This window comes from Pinus tabuliformis, chromosome 9 (genome assembly GCF_031772625.1).
Source record: "Pinus tabuliformis cultivar Carrire ecotype Pingquan chromosome 9, CPIR1, whole genome shotgun sequence".
Lineage (NCBI taxonomy): Eukaryota > Viridiplantae > Streptophyta > Pinopsida > Pinales > Pinaceae > Pinus > Pinus tabuliformis.
This window is the reverse complement of record NC_142307.1, coordinates 1,930,302,663-1,930,320,120: the sequence shown is the minus strand read 5'-3', so window position 1 is coordinate 1,930,320,120 and position 17,458 is coordinate 1,930,302,663. Positions and strand designations below refer to the sequence as shown.

The 17,458-nt window shown below is 34.7% G+C and overlaps 1 protein-coding gene across 1 annotated transcript; it reads left to right on the top strand.

Moving 5' to 3' along the window:
- The first annotated feature begins 7,860 nt into the window (after positions 1–7,860).
- LOC149156674 (LOB domain-containing protein 24-like) lies at positions 7,861–8,746 on the top strand. Its single transcript, XM_089437803.1, has 3 exons — positions 7,861–7,940; positions 8,032–8,217; positions 8,421–8,746. The coding sequence occupies exons 1-3, from the start codon at positions 7,881–7,883 to the stop codon at positions 8,685–8,687; spliced, it is 513 nt and encodes a 170-aa protein (XP_089293929.1). The 5' UTR covers positions 7,861–7,880; the 3' UTR covers positions 8,688–8,746.
- The last annotated feature ends 8,712 nt before the right edge of the window (positions 8,747–17,458 follow it).

The following is a 17,458-nucleotide window of genomic DNA, read 5'->3' as shown; positions in this document are numbered from 1 at the left end:
CATTAGAATATAACAACTAATTTCTGATGTGATTATCACTCAAAGATTTCTTAGCATACAAGCTTTTCTATTATCTAAATCTTTCGAATATAAACTATGTAAATAGTAAGTGAGTAAGTTGTAGCTAGAGAAAAGACACAGTTAGCTAAAGAACAAAAACAAGATTATCTGGTAAAAAATAAAAATTAATAAATTAAAAATTAAGTAAAAATAAATTATTTATTTATTTATTATTATAATAATATAATTTTATTAATGGTTTCCTTACTAAAATAATCTACCATTAAAAAAAATTATAATCACAAATTCAATCATCAATAGAAGTGGATGTGAATCAAATAAATCACAATTTTCTTACTACAGCTACCTTGGAAAAAAATATATATGACAACCAACCAGAGTTGGATAAGTATTTTTACTCTCCATTGATGTACGCTATGGAGTATCATTTTCTTATATGTTGTTGCATGTGAACATAGTAGTTGCACAACCTTTATCCGCATTCACGAATGCGGCCCTTCAAATGGTAAAAGCCATCCAAAAACCAATAGCGACCCGTCCTTTGGGTCGGCAAAAAATAATCAATCGGCCATTACTACTAAATCTTCGAAGTGACTTGTTAGACAAGTTGAAATCAGTACCATGTGAAGGCATGTAGGTGTGAGATGCCAGTCACTTGCAGTCAAAAGACGTTGATTAATCCACCCAGAAAGAAAATGTTTATGCACGTGACTTGCATGTGAACAGATGTAGGTGTGAGATGGCAGTCACTTGCAGTTGAAAAGACGTTGATTAACCCACCTACAAAGAAAATGTTTATGCACGTTTTTCGTAACTTATCAGTCCAATCATTATACCTCAACCATGATTTCGATTGGCCTACGATTACGATGTTCCTCCTCCTTTGTTGCATGAATTTTTTCTGTCACGTCCGTCTCGACGAAACTCTGGCTGTCACAGCGACGTAAGAGTAACCAAAATAATTTACTTGATATTTCCACTAACCCTTACCCTAGTTTCATATCATTTAACCATTATTTCTCATTCTTACCCTCGTAGTAATAATGATTTAATCAATATTATGAAAGTAGGGTGGGATTTTTTGTTTTTTTCTTGCTTTTCTTTAATGTTGGGACTTCGCCAAATGAAGGCTACATGGACCGAAAATTTTCTGCTATTGGTTTATCTAACGGAAACCAAACAATTAGCATAAATTCAAAGTTTTGATTCTCCCATGATTCTCATGAGAGTCAATGTGAAGTAGTGGATATATATTTGTCTCTCGGAAGTAGTGGATATATATTTTGGGGATTTTGGTTTTTTTCATTATTGGCTCCCCTGAGCTTTTGTGTTTCACATATTCTGACGAGGATGAATTAGTTGATGATCAAAAGTACACTCCTCCTTTTGTTTTCTATCTTGGTTTTGCTCCTATTGATTGGTCTTCTAAGAAACAATGAGTGACAACATTATCTATGACAATGTTGGGTATCGAGTTTTAGCTAGTTAAGATCTTTGGATGTAATAGTGATAATCAAAGTACAATACATATCTCTAAAATTAATGTGGAGTATCACAGGACCAATCATATTGAGATCCATATTCAACATTCACCAACTTATCCAACATGGAATTTTGAATTTAGAAGATGTGCCTACTGAAGATGATTATAATGATGGAAGTTGCTCTTGGAGGGTCATCTTACTCTTCCTTCCTTTTTTTTCTTATACATTTTTTGGGAAGTCTTTTCCTATAGGTTTTTCTAGTTTTCTCTCTTTATGAGAGGTTGTACATGGAAACCTTTGGACTTATTGTTTGTTTTATCTTTATTTCCTACCTATACATCATTTATAAGGGTGTTAGAGACACAAAGAAGAAGCTTTGGAACTGATATAATTATATAACATTTTTATATTATAATACTTATCTTCTAGTTATCTCTAAAAGTTTTCATTATGTTTATAAATTAGATTTTGGTTGTAAATCTTTTTACTCAAAAAAAAAAGAAAAAAGACTTCTTCCTCATTTTCCCATCCTTTCCTCTTCTTAAAAGATCTTTTAGATTTTGGACTAATCAAGCAATCCTTATTTTCCACTCTTACAAGTTGAAACTTATAAATTTAAAAAATTTTACTCTTTTTTTTTTTTTTTATTCAAAATAAAAGTGTTGAAACTTATAAATTTATATAAAACCAACATTTATTTAAAAAAAAAATGTCTCTTAAACTAAATTGACCCTACACCAATGCTGAAACTAACACTTATTTCAAAATAAAAATGTTGAAACTTATAAATTTATATAAAACCAACATTTATTTAAAAAAAAAATGTCGAAAATTATAAATTTACAGTTAAAGTTACCAATGTGTTCAAATTTGAACACGTCACGGCATTTCCAAAGTCCTCTAGCACATCAGAGAAGTGCTCAACGAAATTTACCAGTCAAAAGAAATTTAAATTTTGATTTTTACAAGTTTTTTTTTTTAAATTTAAATAATATTATAAAATGCCCAATGAAGGGTTGCCTATCCGTAGGACATTTAAGAAAAATTCCAGTTCTCGGACTGATGTAACACTCTAAAGTCTGCATGAGGTTCTGGCAACATCAAAGAAAGTGCAATGGGACGTAATGGAGGTTGTTCGTGCATTCCCATGCCATCAGTCATAATGGTGGCACTTATAGAGTTGGCAGTCGTGATCTGAGGTTTTTGTTCGCATTCATTGATAACATAGGTTTCTTTTCACATTCATTAATAGCAGAGGTGAAGTAGCTATCTATTGGTATCTGTGAACCAGGGGGATCTTTTGAAGGTATCGGAGATTCAAAAGAAACAAATGACAAAAGACAAATAATTCATGATGATTGAGGTAGATTGTTCTGAGCCTGTGAATCTTGCCTGCATTGATATTTCCAATCCCAACCTTATAACGAGTGCAACACAAGTTTGCAAGGTAATTTTAACTCTCAGTTTTAATTTTCAACTTTCATTTCACTAGCTTTTCATTTAGTTCATTGATTTAGGCAGCATCGATTTGATTGATCTTTATATAGTCATGTGTTGGCTCTAGATTTTTTTTTATACCGTCCATCATGGCATCGATGAAGATTTTTTGGACTAAGTCTTTGAGAAAAATTGATGGTTTATTTCCCTTCTAGAGGATGAAACGATGAAATTTCTACAAAATGAAAACCATCAAGGTTACACTCTATATCAAACAAAATCTCTTAATCCTTCCATTCAACCCAAAGGTTTGATGTGGATTCGTGTCTCCTTATATTGACTTCTCCTTGTAATTACATTTGGCTCTTCCCAGCTCTCCAAAATCAATCCATTGAAGTATTTAACTTCGTAATTTTTCATATATTTGTTTTTCCAGGGGATTCAAAAGGGAGTTATGAAGCTTATGAAGCTAGTGTTGATAAAGGAAAGTGATTTGATGGTCCCAGTCAATGGCCTTCAACAGGCATGCAGTTCATCATTTGAAACGATATATTTCATACTTGTCCAGTGCTTAAAAATAGATTAAAGTGATAGTATTGACATTTTTACATCATAACCACATACATTTTGTGTGGTATCTCCATTTTCCTTCCTTAATTTGTAAAATTTTATTCTTTCTTATCAACCAACCATTAACACAAGATTGTGCAATTATGAGATTACCCCCTTAGATAGTGATAAATACGCTTAGTGATTCACGAAGTTTTTTTTTCATCTTGTAAATAACTACTACTATCTATCTGATACATTAGGCATGGAGAGAGGAATCTGGTACTTGCACGAGGAATGCCTACATTGGGTTCTTCATTGTGACATAAAACCCCAAAACATCATCCTGGACGAAAATATCATTCCTAAAGTACCAAACTTCAAGCTGGCCAAGTTGTGGATAGGGAACGTATTTTGTACTTCTCCATGGTCAGAGGCACTAGAGGGTATCTAATGCCAGATTAGAGGTGCTAGAGGGTATCCAACGCCAGAGTGGATGAGAAATATTCCCATTAGCAGACGTCTACAACTCCAACATCATTTTTCTAGAGATTGTGAGTTGGATAAATATTGTAATGTTAAGGAAAAATATGATCATGGAGGGTGTTGCAAATGTGTGGGCTATTAGTTCCCAATGCTTGCAGTGGAGCAAATGAAGATGGGGATCAGATTGAGAGAGATGTTGGAGTCGAGGCTTGAAGAGGATGTGGATTTAACGATAGATTGGGAAGAAGCAGAGAGTGGTAAAGACTACATTGTGGCGCATACATTATGATATGGAATTGAGGTCTTCTATGGGGAGAGTTGTTGAGATGCTTCAATGCACAATTCAATGCACAGTTGAAATACCTAACATCTTCGAGTACTGATCATCCTACCGCTATGAAAACATCTTCCATCCTACCTTTATGAGGACATATTCATGACATTACTTTGATGTTCAACATAAAGATCTTGAGATAGTATAATAAGGCCGATAGGGTTCTTTCTTTAGGGTTTCTTTTTAGCAAACATAGGTATATAGATAAACTAATCTTTATTAATTTAAATTCTTATTTTATAGTAATAGATGAATAAATTCTCATTTTATAGTAATAAATGAAATAGATTAGTTAAAGATGTAATTTTATTGGGCTTAAAGATAGATTAAAGTGATAGTATTGACATTTTTACGTCATAACTATAGACATTTTCTGTTATATCTTTATTTTCTTTCCTAATTTGCAAAAAATTATTTCTTTCTTGTCAACAAACCATTCAGACAAGATTGTTCAATTATGAAATCACCCCATTAGATGGTGGTAACTACGTGTAGTGATTCAGGAACGTTTTTTATACTCTTGTAAATAACTACTACCATCTCTTTTCTATTTTTAGATGATTCTGTGACTGACAACCAGAATGCTTACTAAAGCCTAACATTACTACCATTTGAACTTACTGTAATCAAGCTTACTATTAACCGTAGCATTTATAAAATCAAGCTTTATTTAAAACCCCGTATTTCTTCTCTTGTCTTAAAAGCGTTTTTCTTTATTAACTCTCTAGTTTTTGAAAACATACAAATTAATACTATAAAAAAAATTGAGAAATAATAAGTGCGCTTCCTATAAAATTATGTAGAGTTTTCAACTAGGGAGAACTATCAAGTGTTAAAATGAAACTCCAAAACTCTATTAATAACCATACAAGTGAAGATTGGTTTGAGTTTTGAACTAGGGAGAACTCTCAAGTGTTAAAATGAAACTCTAGGGCTCTATTAATAACCATACAACCAAAGATTGGTCTGCCTACAGGGTTACAACTTAATTTGGTTTTTCCTCTATTGGTCTTCCCAACAGATATAGAATGCCAATAGCTATCCATACAACTACTATTGTGGCTCCCACTTCATTCTCTCCATTCAACATCTAGGACATAAGGAGTGTGTGGCTATCCATGTAGCTACTGCTATGAAGGGTCTTTAACAAGATGTTGAAATTATAGAAGAAGTAAACGACATTGTTAACGAAAAGAAACCACATTATTAGAAAAAAACATCAACAAAAAGAAACCGCATTATTAGAAAAAGACATCAACCAAGATTGAATCTAGTGTAAGGACCAAATTTGAAAACCATTTTCAAAGAAGAAAAAATGACCAACCAAGCCATACAACAACAACATTGTAGATGTGTATTACATATTACAATATTTCCCTATTAGATATAGAAAGATTTCCTATTAATTACATAAATTTTTTAATCTATAAAGCTTGAAGTTTTTAATGGAGATGAAAGTCTATTGATAGTGTTCTTTGACTCAGCGATGTTAAGAGAAAAGTTCAATTCCCTTTATTGTTGAAGGTATATATTTGTTTCTTTGGTTTGCTTTAAACTGCTTCAAGCTTAACAAAACAGATAGTATAAATTAGAAACAAATGAAAACTAAAACAACCTTTTCCAATGTGCAAATAGATTTATATTTTCAATGATGTAAATTCAAATGCTTTTGAAGATCATCTAATGAATAGAAGAAACATGTGTTTACCTTTTTTTAATAGAATTTGAGAAAAATGTTTGCGTATTTACCAAGTTCTATTGAGATTTTATAGTGTTTTAATGTAGCCACTTATTAAATTTTAAAGATTTAGGACACCATTTCATTTTGGCATTTTTTTTTATAAAAGGTTTATTTAATATACACTTGTTAATAGAAGTACAATTTTTTTTATAACTTTTTATATTCGAAGAATTAGATAAACATATGCACTTCCAAATAAAATTAAGACCTGCCCTTTAAAATTTATCGCTTCTTACCATCGTACTAGAATATTAAAGAGTGAAAAAAAAAGCAATCACTATCCAATTTTCATTGGACATTTGAAAATGTTCAATCAAATTTCAATCGTGATTAAAATATAATCGTCTAACGAACACCAAAATTTCCATAATTTTCCAAACAACTCCTCAGCGTCGTATTAAAATCACAGGAAAATGTGGCAACTACCTGATCGTATGAAACGGCCAAACTTATTCGTCCGTCATAAATGCCCAAATGTTTGGGCTGCCCACTTGGAAGGTTCGACGAAAATGTCGCGATAAAACATTTCTCTGTCATAGATACTCCAAAATTAAAACCGACCGGTTGGAAAAGTTTCAGCGAAAAAATCGCGTGCATACATTTACGTGTGGAGGAATTCTTCACCTTAAAGAAAGGTGAAAACAAAATTAAAATAAGGTTTAAACTTCGAATTTACAAAATTACAGACGGTAAAAATCAATGGATATATATTGGTTTTCCCGACGGGTCTTATTTCGGTTGATATCATGAGCAGTCTGAAAATTGGTCAAAATTCCAGGGATTAAATTTATTTGCAAAATTCCCGTGGTAAAGTAAAAGTGAAACTGACCATACGAAACAAACAGCAAAGGTGAAACTGAGTTGCAAGATGATTTAAAACTAAAATTAACCTTTGAATGACAGATATTCCACGGTATCCCACACTGGCTCCACTGTTACAGGACAAATCAGTGAACACGTTTACGGGAAAAGAAATGTAACACTAACACATACACACACAACGTAACATTCCATAAAAACAAATTACATTTACCATTTACCTATATGTACCTTTGTGATATATTCATGCACGGAATATTAACATGAACGAGTATGAATCAAGGTGAAACTATAGTCTATTGGTAAATGGTAAATGTAAGGTAGGTAAATGGTAAATGTAATTTTTTTTTTTTAATGAAATGTTACGATATGTATGTGTGAGTGTTCCAAGAAATGCGCATGTTTTTGTCGTCTAATAATTGTACCTCAGCGATGCATTCCCTTTCGTGTACTCTAAACCACCGACATTTTTGCTAGAAAATGTTAGCTTTCCCACCTGATTTTCCTTTAAATTTGGATGGCATTTTAGATAACCAGTTTATCATGGTCAAGTTGTGGAATTTGGGGTGTTTAGGATTGGAATTTATATCCAGTGTTAAAATGAGTTGTTTTTATTGAGATTTTTTGAAAGTTTTTCTGGTTTAATTTTTCTAAAATTTATTTGGCATGAATTTATTGAATCATAAATTTGAGGGATTACTCTGCATAATAGAAGTGCCCTAGAGTTTTTTTCAAGTGCTGAATCCATATAGCTTAAAAAAACCAGTTTAAATAACACAAATCAAAATTTCACTTCTTTTTTTCCATTAAATTTCAGCACGAAATAATCCAAAAATTTAACACAAAAAAATCCAAAAAATCACACTAAAAATAACTTCTTATTAAAATCATACTTAAAAGACAACTCTCCAAAAATTATAGAATTCCATTAAAAATATATATATATATATAAATTCAAGGGCAAGGGAAATTATGGCCTTGATAAACAACGCCTTTCCCTATATCTGTGATGTTCCTCCGTAAAGTATTCTTGTTTTACAATACTGTGGCTGCACACAGCAACGGAAAGGTAAGCAATTGGTAAATAATGAATTCCAATGAAAAGCAATACTAAAAATCTGCTGTCAACGGACCATACTAAATCTGGAATTGTTTTGCAGATGAACAACCTTACCTCTGGGAAGCCGGGGTCGCCGTCGAGATTCCCGTGCGCCGCTTGCAAGATCAACCGAAAGAAATGTTCAGAGAGATGCTTGCTCGCTCCATACTTTCCGGCGGATGATCCTGAGAAGTTTCTTTGCATACACAGAGTGTTCGGACATGGTCATGCTATCAAATTACTACAGGCATGTTCCATTACTCGAATGAAACAAAATTAGTTAGGGATAGTTGAAATACAAAATTATTGATAGATGCAGGGAAATATATATATGGTTTCTTAATTTTGATTTGTGTTTTTAAAATCAGATTTCGTGTCAAAAAACGCCTAAATGCTTGCAACTCTCCACCAATTTTGCTATTGAGCTGATAATCTGTTATGGTGTTATAGGATCTTCCCACAGAGCAGCGAGGTGAGGCAGTAAGCAGCATGGTGTACGAAGCAAGAGCGAGATTACGATATCCTGTACATGGCTGTGTGGGTGTAATCAATGATCTCAAAAGACAAATAGCAGAGATACAATCTCAGTTAGATTCCACAAAGGCGGAGCTACAATCCCAATTGGCTTCCACAAGAGCAGAGCTCGCTGACATGAGTGAAAAGCATGCTCATCTCTTAACGCTCATTAAGAGAAATCATGAAGGTTCTGGTTGTTAGTCTTGCAAGTGTGTAAAATTACATTTCTTCTATTCAATGCGAAAATATGATTCGTGTGAGTAGTTTTCTCATAATTTAATAGGTTGGGATGGAGCTTATCCTTTTACTCAAATTTTATGTTAATTTGAAATACTTCCCAAGTGAAAGCATAAATTTTTTAATTAATAATTTTGAAAATAAAATCTTTGGATAATGGTTTGGTTATAAAAAAGATGTTTGTTCGGTAATTGTTATTTTGAATTCAATTGGAATTATATTGCAATAAATAGCAGATAAAAATGCTCCACCACTGTATGTTTCATGTTTCAAGCAGACATTTAAAAGTAATAATGGGTGAGGATAAATCACTGATTAGAAAATAGTTGTCGGATGAGTTTGATGGGAGATTTTTATTTTATTATTATTATTTTTTTTTAATTGTGGATGAGATAATTTAGTTGATTGAGTTTGATGGATATAAATAAATTGTATTTTTGATTGGGGTGAAGGTATAATTTGGTTGGATGAGTTTGTTGGGTAGAAATAAATTGTCTCATAATTTATAGGGTTCAATTTGGCTGGATGAGTTAGCTACATAATTGAATGAAGATTCAATCATCAAATTTTAACAGATTCTCATCTTGATTTTCTTAAATATTATTAAATTCAAGTGTTTTTTTGAACTGTAGACAATCAGCTTAGACTCATTTTAATTTGTCTAATAAAAACAAATTCATAAATAACTTTTTAAAATTTTTTACATATTTTTTTTATTATATTTTATGGAATCTAGTGTTGAAGTATTTCAATTGGTAATTACCTAAAAAAGGATAAGCCATAGACCCAGAGCCACTCATTCCTTTGAAATAAAAATAAAAAAAATTAATGTTTCTCATGTACATGATGACAACGATTTAAAAGACTGTGAATAACAATATCTAAGTTATTAATAACTCATATTTCATTTTGTTTTATTTATTATTATAATTAATTCATTACATATGCCAATGAAGAAACAATTGTTTTTTTTTGCCTAAAGTGAAGTGTTTAAACTTGAATATAAACATATATATCTAAGCAATATTGACCATCATTAAAATTGAGATTTATTAAATATAAATTTTTATAAATTCAAAATTTATTGGAATTGTGCTATAAAATTAATTTAAATAATATATTGGATTTATTCTTTCAAATTAATTTTTGGATTAATATATTTTCAATATTTATTGGTAGTTCTTTAGAACTCTCTAATGTCATTCATTAACCAAGATAAAAAAAAACCAATCTATCTTTAAGAATAAATAACAGATATGCATATTCCAAAACTAGTTAAATTTATGTTACCAACCATTCAAACATACAAAACCTCTTCCTAATATACAATATACCTAACAAATATTACAAATTAATTTTTTTTCTAAGAGTAAGCCCAAAAACTCCTCCTAGGTCATCTTCTCCTCACTCTATGCTCTCTAATTCACATTTATATTGTTTTAAAAATTATTTAATTTACTAAATTATAAGTAAATTTATTTTAACTTTAAATAAAAATTTAATTTAATTAAAAAAATTATATATTTTTTTAAAATATATAATAACATTCAAATAAATATTATCTACATTAATATTAATATTAATATAAAATTTTAATATAATAAATAATTAGATGTTACATTCATTTAAAATAGGGATAAAATAGAAGTCCATACAATCCTCAAATATTTATATTTTCTCATGCTATCGCGTTAAATATTTTTATGAAAAGGAATTTAAAAATACAAAAGCATCCCTCATTAAAAAAGGAGACGATGAATTATGACTTAAAGTTCACATATATTTGATTTTGAGAAAGCAAGGTCATTCGAACATCTGATATCATGTTAAATATAATAAAAACTATAATTAGGAGAAGGTATTTTATTTTAATTTTAGGGTGATGAAAGTTTGATAAAATACGATTTTCTATTGATTAAATGTTTTTTTAGGTGAGATACTTGGAGAGTGCCCAATCACTTCACACATACATGTTATGTTTTTTATGTGGAAAACAGCTTAGTACATATAGGCTTTCACACAATGAGGTGGTTTGAACCACTCCCTAAATATTAGGATCTGAGATCTAAAGTAAGAGTCTCAATCCTATCATCACTATAATAGCTTTTTAGGTTTAGCTTTTGCCATTATCTCCAACACTCCCCTTAATGGAGAAAGGGTACTGAACAATAACATACGCCTGCTAATCTAGTCTCGGCTAGGTTTACAATTAAAAACATGAAAAAAAACTTGGTAACAGAGTTTTTATTTTAGACTTCTTGCTTGAGAGTCCATGTTTGTTCATTTGTGGATGAGGCTTCATCTTCACTTTCTTTGCCGTGAGGTAGTGTTGTATCGTCACCTCATTTCTTCCCCTGTGAAGAAACACTTGAATTTTTGTTCTCGTCCTTCTCAGAATTATGGCAGGCTAGATAGAAGAATTTTCCTTCTCACTATTTCCAATGTCAATCATCTGATTGTCAGCGATGATGTCTTCACCATTCATTAATGCAACTTCTGTGTTGACTTTATAAAGACATGGTGTTTCAAGCCATGCTTCAAGAAACTTCAATTCTTCTTCAAAATTTGTTGTTGTTTCTTGCCTCCCAATATCTACACAAAAAAGACCTTCAATCAATGCCAATTTTTTCGTCAATCACTTGCTCGAAAAAGAGTTTTTTTTTTTTTTGAATATAAGTTCTTCTCTAAATAGATGTGGTTCTTCTCAAATAAATACACATATACAATTAAAACTATTTTAAATAAGTAAATTTATCATTGCAAACCTTAGCGAAAGGAGCCAAACAGTGTTGCGGCCTTCAATTTTGTGATATTTTTTGGAGAAAGAGTCTAGTTACAAGTGGCGAAAATGGTTGTTGGAAGTTGCAGAACTTACAACCAAGGAAATATAGGAGACTAAAGGAAGACTAGAAGTTGCGGAGGAGTAGCGGGAAGAAGCAGAGACAACCAAGCAAGGAAAGAGTAGGAGCAACCGATGATGAAGACAAATGAGCAGGAGAAAAGGAATTGACAGTTCGCGTTTGCAGGGAGGAAAAGAAAGAAGATTAAAAACAAAGAGGAGAGCAGAGAAGTGGTTGGTTGGTTATGTTGTGTTCTTCTTAATTCCATTCATCACGTGTTGCAGAGCTATGAGAAAAGCTTCATGATTACCTTTGTATGAATTTATAACCCATTTGTAAGAGTTTTGATGTTGAGAAACAAGTCATGAACCTTATGTAATGTCCCTATTTTTACAGTAATGAAGAAGACTGTTATGGTATCACAATGTGTTCATTTTGTATTATTATGGTTATTCAAAAAATTTATATATGTGCCTCCTTAGGTAGTCTCTATGTTATAGCATGCATAGGATGTTGCGATCTGGTTGCTTTAAATGTTAAGTTACTATCCCTTGCTTTCTATCTCTTGATATGGTTTCCTTGGTATTAGATTCCAACCCTCATATAACTTAGGTTGCGGAAAACCTCAGGTGAGACTCCTTACCCATCTCGGGTAAGGTGAAAATGTCGGCATTGTGCTAGAATACAATGGAGTCTTGTTGGCCCCCTATGCCCAAAACCGGGGTCTTAACCATGTTTCTATTTCTATGCCAACAAATGGTTCCATTGTTGGGACCTGAAATTCAAAAATAGGTTTGGAATATGGTATCGAGGATATTTGAGAAAGAACTACAGAACTAGTGAGATGAGCAAGTGGACTAATTTGTTTCTCAGCAAGCTCAACTCCACCGCCAAAATATTGCGAAACTAAAGGATGAAATCCTGTATTCAGAATCAATGAATGATCGGTACGAGATGTTCTGTTGCAAATTCCCATAAGAAATTTACAACGGGCTGTGGAAATTGCAGGTAAAAGGGAGGTCAAGTGGACAAAAGTTGTCTCATGGCAACTAAACTCAAGCAGAGATCACTGCACTACATCATCTTGACACAAATCTGACAAGGGAAATATATTTATGGGTATAGACCACACTCGAAGGGTATATTTTCGAGTTTGCAGCAGAAATCCATCAGTGCTTTCAAAGGTTGAAGTTGTGTTTTGAGCAGGGTTGCGAGGGAAGTTGTTAAAAGAAGTTGTTGGCATTATGATAGAGGTGTTGTCCTTAATAGAAACTCACTCAGATGACAGTTCACAATGCAACAGGTTAACTTACAGATCAGACTCTAGAGATTGAAGAAAGAGAGTGGTTAAATAAGTATACGCTAGTTCACCTTGTCCAAGCAGCGTATACACGCAGGTTAACAGGACACAAGGAGCGTATACGTATACATGCACTCCCATAGGAAGAAAAACGCGTACATGTTGAAAAACCAAGTTTTTAGTTCGAGGTATTGGTCCTAGGTATTTGGTCCAAGGTATTTATTCCAAGGTATTGACCCTAGGTATTTGGTCCAAGGTATTGGTCCTAAGTGGTTTTGGTCCAAGGTATTGAGAAAGGCCTAAAACTATATAAGAAGGAGAATATCATTAGGCAAAGTGTGCATCTATTGAATATCTTATGAAGTGTTAGATAAAATATGTAGGTTATGGCCTTCTGATTCTTTGCTTGATCTGAACTAAGGATGCACCTATGTGGTTGATGATGGATGATGGATTGGGATCATAAGGCCTGAAATGAATTATCATTATGTGGTCTGATCATGGATGGTCTAGATCTGTATACTGTCGCATGTTTTATTTTATAAATGTTATGATATGGGTATGACTGAAGTCCAGAATAGCTGTGAAGTTTTTAAGCTAGTATTTACAGATCTGTAAGCTGGTTCGTTTTGATAAAAGCGCGTATACACACCGGTTCATCACATCCAAGTAGCATATATATTATGAAATATGATGTTTGAAGTTGCAGTTGGTTTTGGTTGTTGATGCAGAGTTATGGGTTCTGCTTTGTGTTTTGGTGACAGTGTTTTGAATGTTTAGATTGACTGATTTTGATTTGCTTAAGTGATGATGGGTTTTTAGTGATTGATTGATTCAGTTGTGGTTGATTCAGAGATTGATGATTGAGTTTCATTGATTGGTTGATGCAGATGTATTTGATTGTTGTATTGCAGTGGTGATTTATTTAGAGCTTCAATGTTACTGATGGGTCCAATATGAAAATTAGATGAAACGAGGCCTTCAGATTGCGGTGTTGTGTTCCAGGATTATCCAGTCTGAAAATTCATGAAACATGGTCCCTGGAGGAAGAGAGAAGGTCGTAGCCTTCTATAGGTCGACACCTATGTACTGGTAAACATATCGGCAAGTACAAAAGCCAGGGGGTTGGAGCTCCCTTCCAATAGCAGCTGGAAAATAAGTGAAGGTTGGAGCCTTCTGTGGGTTAGTGCCTACGTACTAGTAAATGGATCGGCTAGTACAAGAGCCAGGGGGTTGGAGCTCTCTTCCAGTAGAAGCTAGAAAACGAGTGAAGGTTGGAGCATTTTGTAGGTTGGCGTCGATGTGCTAGTAAACGAATCGTCTAGTACAAGAGCTAGGGGGTTGTAACTCCCTTCCAGTAGAAGTTGGAGAACGAGAGAAGGTTGTAGCTTTCTGCGGGTGGGTTCCTACGTACTGATATGAGTTTGCACCAGTACAAGATTGTAAACAAGATTTTTTTATATTAAAAGAAGACAACAGTAGGTGGTTTTTGTCCCGCATTGGGTTTCCACCTTAAATCTTGGTGTTCATGTGTGTTTCTTATGTGTGATGGTTTGTTGTGTTATTACTGCACATGGTTACTGTTTATATGGTTAATGAAGTCCTGATCCACTGATTAAAGATCAACATATGATGAAATAACTAAATCATAAGTTTGCTGGATATACGCTGGTTTCCTTATATACAATTTCATGTAGACGTGAGTTACCTTCATTGGAGTAGCGTATATAAATCAGAGTATGAAAAAAAACGTTATTGATTTGACTAATACTGATTCACCCCCCCACTCTCAGTATTATTTACAACATAAGTAACCGTCTGGATCAAGGTATTAATGGTGGAAGAGGGCTTTCTAGTATTCCAAAGTTTAAGCATGGCAGTGTAAACACCTAGTACTGGGGAAAGGACATAAAGGGAGGGATGATACTCAGCGGGGAACAATGAGGCTATTAGGAGGATGGACACAGATGATTCCAGGAAGGCTATGGATATGAGTGCAAAGGAGAGTGGAGATAGTAGAGAGATGGCAGAAAAGGGCCATGTAGACGATTAAAAGGAAGCAAGAGAGATTGCACCAAGTAGAAGTGGTGTTGAGGAGTCTAGAGGAAGGGGACACGATGGAAGAAATCTTGGTGGAGGGAGTAAAGAGGACCACAACCAATGTGGGTTAAGAGGGTGATAGGGGCCCTCCCTCACGAGTAGAGAGGGAGAGGTTAGATGCAAAAATTCGTTTAGAATCAGAGGAAGGCCTAGATGATGATATTTATTTTGTTACACGGAGATTGTTTGTTGAAGATGATGCATCCAGAAGAGTCAATGATCAACCCCCCCGAAGCTCATGTAGTTTCTCCCCAACCTTCCCATGGTACTCTATAACAATCCTCACAAATTCCTTTCTAAGTTGACCAAAACTATAAGAGTTCATAGTCTGCATGTTAATTATAAAGCTAATACTAGTAGCAGTGGAAATAGTAGCAGTAGTATGAGCTTGCAAGGATCTCTATGGTTGGGATCTCAAGGATTTGTGATTTTAGCACAAACTCAATAAAAAATGGTATGATCGTTCACAAGGTATCCTGAGTTCTCCAGCAAGGGGAACGAAGACGTAGAACAACATTGGTATCTATGCGAGGCCATCTGGAGAGCCCACTAGACACCTGATAATGTGAAGCTAATCAAATTTCAGACCACTCTCAGGGAAAGGGCCTTGAGGTGGTTCATAAAATGGTCAGAGTTACACCAGAACCCAACTATGGATGATGTTAAAAGAGAATTTGTACAAGAATTCAAACTTCCCCAAACTGATCAACAAGGGTTGTCAAAGCTATGGGAGATAAAATAGCAGGAGGGAGAGACCGCATGGGAACCGATGAAAATATTTAAGGATGCAATCTGTAAACTCAGTTACACAATAAGCCTGAATCACCAAAGAGATTGGTTTATTAAAGCATTGTTACCCCTCACCCGTACACCATTGACGCAACAAAATATTGACACGTTGTAGGATTCCCGCGAGCAAGAAACTCAGATAGAAGTTATGGCAGGGTACCCATATGTATATCAGGCGGAGAAACACCGCATGATCCATCTATCTTGCACCTTCAACATCAAATTGCAAGTCTAACAGAGAAGTTGAATGATCTACAACCAGCTTGCCCACCAAGACCGAACATGTGGTCCAAAAATTTCTTGGTGGAAGGTCATGTTGCTACAGAATGCCCAAGGTTGGAGGGAAAATGTGTTGTGTTTACTCTAAGGGGACCACTTGGGCCTACACCTACAACGGGAGTTGCGAAGGTAGGATTGCAAGGGCTGTATCCTGGTTGCAACTAGCCAGAGTACTGTGAAGTATGCAGGGCGCACGGACACTCTACTCGTCTGTGCCTAACATTACAAAAGTAATCCAATGTTCCAAATAACAATTATTATGAGTTCTCTGCTTCAACAAATCACCACACTAACCAGTGTAGAGCATTAGATGCTACAGCAGATAGGTTAGACCACTCAACCTTCTAAGTCAATGAAACTTCTTAAGGAGGGCGAGGAGGAGGAACAAGGGGTGGAAGGGCAGGAGCCAGAGGCCCAGTTCGCTATTACAAATGTGAGCAAGAAGGACATGTTTCATGGGCTTGCTCGCTACCAAGGAGGCCCTGGTGCTCTTAGTGCAGGGACAATGCACATGCAACAGAGGATTTTCCAGAGCTAATTGTTGAGTTGTGTTATATTCTTTCCACGACTAACCTACGTAGTGAACTGGGGGGTTAGAGGGGGGGCGGAGCCCCCCCTTCGTTGCGCCGATTGCGCAGCGGGGGGGTCACAGGGGGGGCGGCAGCCCCCCCTGTCCGAGGGGTTTGAGGGGGGCGGGTAGCCCCCCTCTACGAGGTCCGCCCCGGGAAATTTTTTTTTGGACCCTATATTAGGTTGGGTGAACCTACCTATGGTTTTCGGTCCATGGTTTTGGACGCGATGGTTTTCGGTCCATGGTATTGGATGCTTCGACATGTATAAATATGTATTGTAACATTGAAAGAAATATAATGAAAAATCAAGCTGGTAGTCCCGGTTTTGGGATCTAGGGGAAAATCTCTGTGTATATGTGTTTTATGTGTTATGCTCTCGCATTGTTTATTTTTCTGTGATTTAGAATTCGTATGTAGGTAATTTCTGTATGGGGTTAAAACCTACATTTGGTATCAGAGTTGTTTTGGCTTCAAGGGGACACCTTTGTTGCTGAGGGGTTTCGCTCGGGCCTGTGGTAGACCCTGTTCAGTGGGAGATCTGCGAGATCGATTCTGGTGGTGAAAGAAGATGGCGAGCAGCAGAAAGATAGAGATCGAGAAGTTCAATGGTCAGAGTTTTGAGTTGTGGAAACTCAAGATGGAGGATCTGTTGGTGGATAAAGATCAGTGGATCACAGTAGATCCAGGTACTAAACCAACGGGAGTGACCGATGAAGAATGGAAGAAGTTGGATCGGAAGGCAAAGAGCACAATACGATTGTGTGTCTCAGATTCAGTATTGCTGAATGTATCAGGGGAAGCTACGACGAAAGCTTTGTGGGACAAGTTAGGGACTTTGTACCAATCTAAGTCTCT